This window comes from Octopus sinensis, linkage group LG7, assembly GCF_006345805.1.
Source record: "Octopus sinensis linkage group LG7, ASM634580v1, whole genome shotgun sequence".
Lineage (NCBI taxonomy): Eukaryota > Metazoa > Mollusca > Cephalopoda > Octopoda > Octopodidae > Octopus > Octopus sinensis.
Genome location: NC_043003.1, coordinates 60,715,870 through 60,723,369, shown reverse-complemented (window position 1 = coordinate 60,723,369; position 7,500 = coordinate 60,715,870). Strand labels below are relative to the sequence as shown.

At 37.7% G+C, this 7,500-nt stretch overlaps 1 protein-coding gene across 1 annotated transcript in view; it reads right to left on the bottom strand.

Annotated features, from left to right (window-relative positions):
- LOC115214099 (hypoxia-inducible factor 1-alpha-like) overlaps window positions 1–7,500 on the bottom strand; it is a 52,144-nt gene that overhangs the window by 9,830 nt on the left and 34,814 nt on the right. Inside the window, exon 10 of the mRNA XM_029783152.2 lies at window positions 2,302–2,408. Coding sequence (XP_029639012.2) covers window positions 2,302–2,408 — 107 coding nt within the window. The remainder of the gene's footprint in view (window positions 1–2,301; window positions 2,409–7,500) is intronic.

Here is a 7,500-nt window from a genome sequence, read left to right as displayed (position 1 = left end):
CCTCCGCACTCGCAACACTGTTTCCTTTGGTTGGACTATAGGTTGAGATGAATGTCAACCTTTGGTTTCCATTGAAGGTCATCCTCAACACTCGCGCGGAGACAGGTATGATTTCCCTCACTAACAAATTGGCTCTTACACTGTACACTGTACACAAAAACCCAGTCCTCCTATGGCAGCACTAGCCGTGTTCCTCACTGATGATGTGGCGATGAGCTTGCTCTTCCTTCTAATAATTATTCTCATCAAGGTTAAATTCTAAAATTTTTTACTAACGGTCAAGCTCAAAATACATAAATTCGTGGACTTTTTCTTCATCCGAAAACCCTCAACTAGTTACTTTACTTATTTTCCCTCCTCTGAATGCCAGCCTTCTGGAATTTCTGTCCCCTTGCCAATGTAGTTTCCTTAGCTGTGAACGTGAAAAATTTCAAGAGTGACATTAACTGCGCCAAAGTGTTGAAGTTCCTGTAAGTGCCATGAGGGCATTCTTTATCAAATTGATCTGTGATAACACGGGTCAATAACCAATCAGAGATTCTGCCTGTACCGCAAAAACACATCCCAGCGGCCATCCGCAAAGCTCATCAACTGAGAATACTCTGACTCTGACCGCGTTACAATTCTGTATATTTTTCATACGGGTTTATGTACTCTTATTCATCTGAACCAAAAGAATATGAAGGCACTTGATCGAAACGAAAAGCAGAGACGAGCGCATTCTCTACCGGAAAAAGTGGAGCTGATCAAGAAAATACGTGACTGAGGAGGCTTCGTTGCTGTAGGCCACGAGTTTACTCTTTCACTCTTTTACTTGTTTCAGTCATTTGACTGTGGCCATGCTGGAGCACCACCTTTAGTCGAGCTAATCGACCCAGGACGTATTCTTTGTAAGCCTAGTACTTATTCTATCGGTCACTTTTGCCGAACTGCTAAGTTACGGGGACACACCAGCATCGGTTGTCAAGCGATGTTGGGGGAACAAACACAGACACACTAGCATATACACACACAAACATATATATATATATATATTTTATTTTCCTGAGCGCCTAATAATAATAATACTGTAATTGTTCCACGTGTTGTTGTTTTTTCTGTTTTCCCGTTTGGATTAACCTTATATATATATATATATATATATAATATATTATATATATATATATATATAAGGTTAATCCAAACGGGAAACAAAAAACAACAACACGTGAACAATTACAGTATTATTATTAGGCGCTCAGGAAACTAAAATATATATATATATATATGTTTGTGTGTGTATATGCTAGTGTGTCTGTGTTTGTTCCCCAACATCGCTTGACAACCGATGCTTGTGTGTCCCCGTAACTTAGCAGTTCGGCAAAAGTGACCGATAGAATAAGTACTAGGCTTACAAAGAATACGTCCTGGGTCGATTAGCTCGACTAAAGGTGGTGCTCCAGCATGGCCACAGTCAAATGACTGAAACAAGTAAAAGAGTGAAAGAGTAAACTCGTGGCCTACAGCAACGAAGCCTCCTCAGTCACGTATTTTCTTGATCAGCTCCACTTTTTCCGGTAGAGAATGCGCTCGTCTCTGCTTTTCGTTTCGATCAAGTGCCTTCATATTCTTTTTTAAATGAAACGAATGATAAATTTATTGATACCAAACTATAGGCGTAGGAGTGGCTGTATGGTAAGTAGCTTGCTTACGAACCACATGGTTCCGGGTTCAGTCCCCCTGCGTGGCACCTTGGGCATTGTCTTCTACTATCCTCGGGCCAACCAAGCCTTGTGAGTGGATTTCGTAGACAGAAACTGAAAGAAGCTCGTCGTATATATGTATGTATGTATATATATATATATATATATATTATAACATACATACATATATACGACGAGCTTCTTTCAGTTTCTGTCTACCAAATCCACTCACAAAGCTTTGGTTGGCCCGAGGCTATAGTAGAAGACACTTGCCCAAGGTGCCACGCAGTGGGACTGAACCCGGAACCATGTGGTTCGTAAGCAAGCTACTTACCATACAGCCACTCCTACGCCTATAGTTTGGTGTCAATAAATTTATCATTCGTTTCATTTAAAAAAGTGCGGCGACAAGATTCATTTATGCCTGTGTCTTTTGACCCCACCCCCATCGCTGTAATAAACAAGAATAAATGTAAAAAACAAACAAAAAACAAAGAAAGAAATGAGAGTTGCCAAAAGGTCAAAGAAACACCTGCAGTGGACTACTTACGAATTGAAGACTCATGAATTAGCAGTAGATAACTTATACACTTTAAGGGTTTTGTTGGCAGTAACTTACTTTCTTTGTGAGCTTTAGCAACATACTCCATGTCTCCTCCATGAACGAACAGATACGCCGATTTTCCGAGAACGTCTTTTATGTTGAAACCAGTCAGCTGAAGAAACCTACGAATATTTATATATATATTTATAAAAATAAGGATAAGATCGTTATTTAAATGTCGAACTTATCAATTGGCCAGCATGGGAATAAAACATTCAAAGGTAATAATTGTTATTAAAAGTATAATTTAGAGTATCTAAGAGATACCACCATGTTTGAAATAGCAGTCAAAACTTGACTCTAAAACGACATTAAAAGTTCATACAGCACCACATCTCTTAGAAACCCTAAATTATAATTTTACACACATATATATATATATATATAATATATATATATATATATATATATGTTGTGTGTGTGTGTGTGTGTGTGTGTGTGTGTGTGTGTGTGTGTGTTTGTGTGTGTGTGTGTTTGTGTGTGTGTATGTATGTATGTATGTATGTATGTATGTATGTATGTATGTATGTATGTATGTATGTATGTATGTATGTATGTATGTATGTATGTATGTATGTATACCTGCATGTATGTATGTATATATATATGTATATATATATATATATACATACGAGGGAGTGCTGAAAATTTCTTGGTTTTAAGGGTAATACGAAAGGCCTGGTTTGAGGTCCAACCTTCCGAATTATTTTACAGGGCTTAGAAAAACTGAAGGACCACTGCAATAAGTGTGTGGATCTGAGAACGGAATAAAATGTTGAATAAAATCATAATTAATTGATCCTCCTGTAATTCCTTTTACCCAAAGCCGGAACTTTTCAGTACCCCCTCGTAAATATAGGGAAAAATTATGGGTAACACATAAGCGAATTGGATGCACGTTACAACGGTTCTTCAGAGGAACATTATTACCTTATGCTGATAGGGAACAAATGCATATATACGAGGTCTGATCAATAAGTATTCGGACTATTCCCATAGTAACGAAGCTAAAGCACGCAGAGTAAAGCCGCTTAGCACAGATTTACTTTAAACTCTGCTGTGCATGCGCACTAAGTTTTAACGTTCTAGCGCATTTTCGCTGTTTACAGCAGTCCATGAAAGGAAGGTGTGTAACGTGTGATCGTCGCATTGACCATAACAAAGAAAGTTTCATGGTGATATGTGCTCAAGGGCAAAGTTACAGAAATTGTATGATACGTAAACAAGTGTACGAGTGGTTCAGACGTTTCCAAGATGGCCGAAAGAATGTTGATATTGACGAACGTTCTGGGAGAATTGCGGATGTGCGTACAGCTGTGAGGCGAAATCGTCGAATTACTATCCGTGTAAGTTATCAGATGTGCAGATTAGTCAGGATTCAGTTCAGTCCATTATCATAGAAGATTTGGGTGTGAGACGCATGTCTGCCAAGTTTGCGCCAAAACTGCTTTCAGTTCACCAAAAAGACACTCGGGTTTCAGTTGCACATGATCTCCTAGATTGTACTGAGGACAGTGAAAAGTTTTGGAAAACTTTGCGTATGCCTCAGAGCATGTATCGCCAACGTTTTACTCTTTTACTTGTTTCAGTCATTTGACTGCGGCCATGCCGGAGCATCGCCTTTAGTCGAGCAATCGACACCAAGACTCATTCTTTGTAAGCTTAGTACTTATTCTATCGGTCATTTTTGCCGAACCGCTAAGTTACGGGGACGTAAACACACCAGCATCAGTTGTCAAGCGATGTTGGTGGGGGGGACAAACACAGACACACATACATAAATATATATATACATATATACGACGGGCTTCTTTAACTTTCCGTCTACCAAATCCCCTCACAAAGCTTTGGTCGGTCCGAATCTATTGTAGAAGACACTTGCCTAAGGTGCCATGTAGTGGGACTGAATTCGGAACCATGTCTTTGGTAAGCAAGTTACTTACCACGCAGCCACTCCTGCGCTTATGGCAAAATTTGATGCAGATTCTCTGCTCAACTTGCTTTGTCACTGTCAATGCGACGAACACACGCTACACACGTTCCTTCCAAGCACTGCTGTAAATAGCAGAAGTGATCTAGAACGCTAAAACTTAGTGCGCATGCACAGTAAAGTTCAAGTTCAATCTGTGCCAAGCGACTTTACTCTCCGTGCTTTAGCTTCGTTACTATAGCAACAGTCCGGATACTTATTGGTCAGACCACATATGTATATATATATATATATATATAGGTGCACTCCGTCGGTTGTGACGACGAGGGTCCCAGCTGATACGATCAACGGAACAGCGTGCTCGTGAAATTAACGTGTAAGTGGCTGAGCACCCCACAAACACGTGTACCCTTAACATAGTTCTCGGGGAGATTCAGCGTGACACAGGGTGTGACAAGGCTGGTCCTTTGAAATACAGGTACTACTCATTTTTGCCAGCTGAGTGGACTGGAGTAACGAGAAATCAAGTGTCTTGCTCAAGGATACAACGCGCCGCCGACCTTACGGCCATGAGCCGAATGCCCCTAACCACTAAGCGACGCGCCTTCACACACACACACACATATATATCAGACATACACACATACATACATTTATATATGTATAAATATATATATATACTCGCACACACATATATATATATATACAAATGTATACATATGTTCGTATGCATCTATATATGTTTGCACGGGTTTTTGCATGTTTGTATATTTCGTATTTTGTGTTTGGATTTTGTTTGCAAGATTCCCCCCACCAACCAGCTGCTGTGGAAACCTCGTTTTACTGCAGTTGATGCAGTTCTCTGTGGGCACTAAATTTGCATAGTTCGATACTTGAAAGTAAAACAGAAGGAAAATAAACAGTGACAATGACGAGCAAAAGTGATAGGCCCAATGAAATAAATTGATCTTTTGGAACTAGGGCGCTAGTAACCAAATTAACATTGGTCTTCTGCTTGTTTCAGTGATTAGACTGTGGCCACATATGGGCACCTCTGTGACGGGGTTAATTCTCAAAGTAGATCCCAGTACTTATTCTATCGCTCACTACGGATACGTAAGGAAACCAACACTGGTTATCAAGTGATGGAGGGGTATAAACACAAACTCAAAGACACACATGAATACAACAGTTTCCCACATAGTTATTGCCTACCAAATTTACTCAGAAGGAATTGGTCGGTGCTTATAGTAAAAGACACTTGCCCAAAGTGCCGCACTGTGGGACTGAACCCGAAAACAAGGTGGTTGCAAAGCGGGGTTCTTAACCACACAGCCATACCTGCGCCTATAATGGTAAGCTTTTCCTCATTCCATAGTCATGAATTAAAGTATCCTTTACAGAACATATTATATAATTCAGCTTAAAACATTTATAAAAACAGGATGTTATAAATTCTTAAACGCAGGTTGCCAATGGTTGAAGAGATCGAGTGTGTGTTGTGTGGTTATAGAGACTATTCTTATATTTGTTTAAAATATTTTATCATGACTAATGTGTAAATTTATTCATATGTGTACCCGCTATTGCTTAAATAAATAATATATATATATAAATATATATATATATTATATATATATATATATATTAATATATATATATATATATATATATATATATATATATATATATATATATATACATACATATAATATATATATTCATATCGCATAGACCTGTTCTATACCATAGGAACTACAATACGTGAAAAATATCGAAATTTCTACAAAGAAAATCGCATCTTTTTACATATAACAATGGAAATATTAAACCCACTTCAACTAGATGTTGCAATTTATACTTGAATAAATATGAATAATTAAAGTGCTAAACGTGCAAACAGAACTGCTCTTCATTTATTTTTTATTATATTTTCAGATTTACTAAGTTTTACTTTCACATATTTCAGCTGCATAAATGTATCACTCTATCACACCGAAATAAGCACCACTTAAACATTAAGAAAAGAAGCTATTAAAAGAGCTTCAACGATTTTAGCTGCATTCTCTTTCTCTCCTCGTCATAGGACAGCTCCTTCAAAAGATACACTTCCCAGGTACAGATTTTCCACTTTGCGTTCTATAAGTATTTGACAACAGTTGAGCTTCAAGCCATAGAATTTAAATTATCGATTCTTTACAGAAACTGTTGGTAAGGCCACATCGAAACATTACTATCGAAGCATTACTGATATGTATGTATGTATGTATGTATGTATGTATGTATGTATGTATGTATGTATGTATGTATGTATGTATGTATGTATGTATGTATGTATGTATGTATGTATGCATATATGTATGTGTACATATATGTATGTGTGCGTAAGTCTATGTGCACACACACATATATATATGTGTGTGTGTATGTGTGTGCGCAAGTCCATGTGCACACACATACACTCGTAATGCAGACATAGACATGTATACATACACACACACACACACATATATATATATATATACGTGTATGTGTGTATACATGAATATATTCACGCATAGAAATAGATTTACATACACATAAAAATATGTATGTGCTAATATATATATTTATATATGCATGTATATAGATATACATATATATACATATGTGTGTTTGTGTGCCTGTGTATACATGCATATATCTATATATACAGACAGATTCATACACATATACGCATATAAAGAGTATACATATGCACTGCGTGTGTATGTGAAGACAGTCGTTTGATGTAACCGTTAAAGCGTCATGTAGAATGCGTTACAATCTTTTTCCAGTTCTCTGCATTCTAGGTTCAAATGCTGATTATGTCCACATCGCCCATCATCCAGGTCGAAGGGATTGGTTTTGTAATGAGAGAAAAATTTCAATCCACTTTGAGCATTTACTTGACTAGGTGAGTATACAGCTTATAAGACCATATCCCCAAAACTGAAGTCAGTAAGTGGAATTATAGGATGGGGGAGGGGGTCACTAAACATGCTAAAACCGTAGTCAAATCTGCTCAAATCACAGCGTACAGCGTTGTTCTTAGTGTGACAAAAATGAATGCGAGATTGCCAGAATGATCGAGATCTTTGACCTGCTGGATCAGAACTAACCTGAGACTTAACAATATTATTAGCAACAATAACAACCACAACAATATTAGCAACGATAGTTGCAATCCCAACAATATTAGCAACCATAATAGCAGTCGTGACATTAGCAACAACAACCACAATAAGATTAGCAACAACAACAAC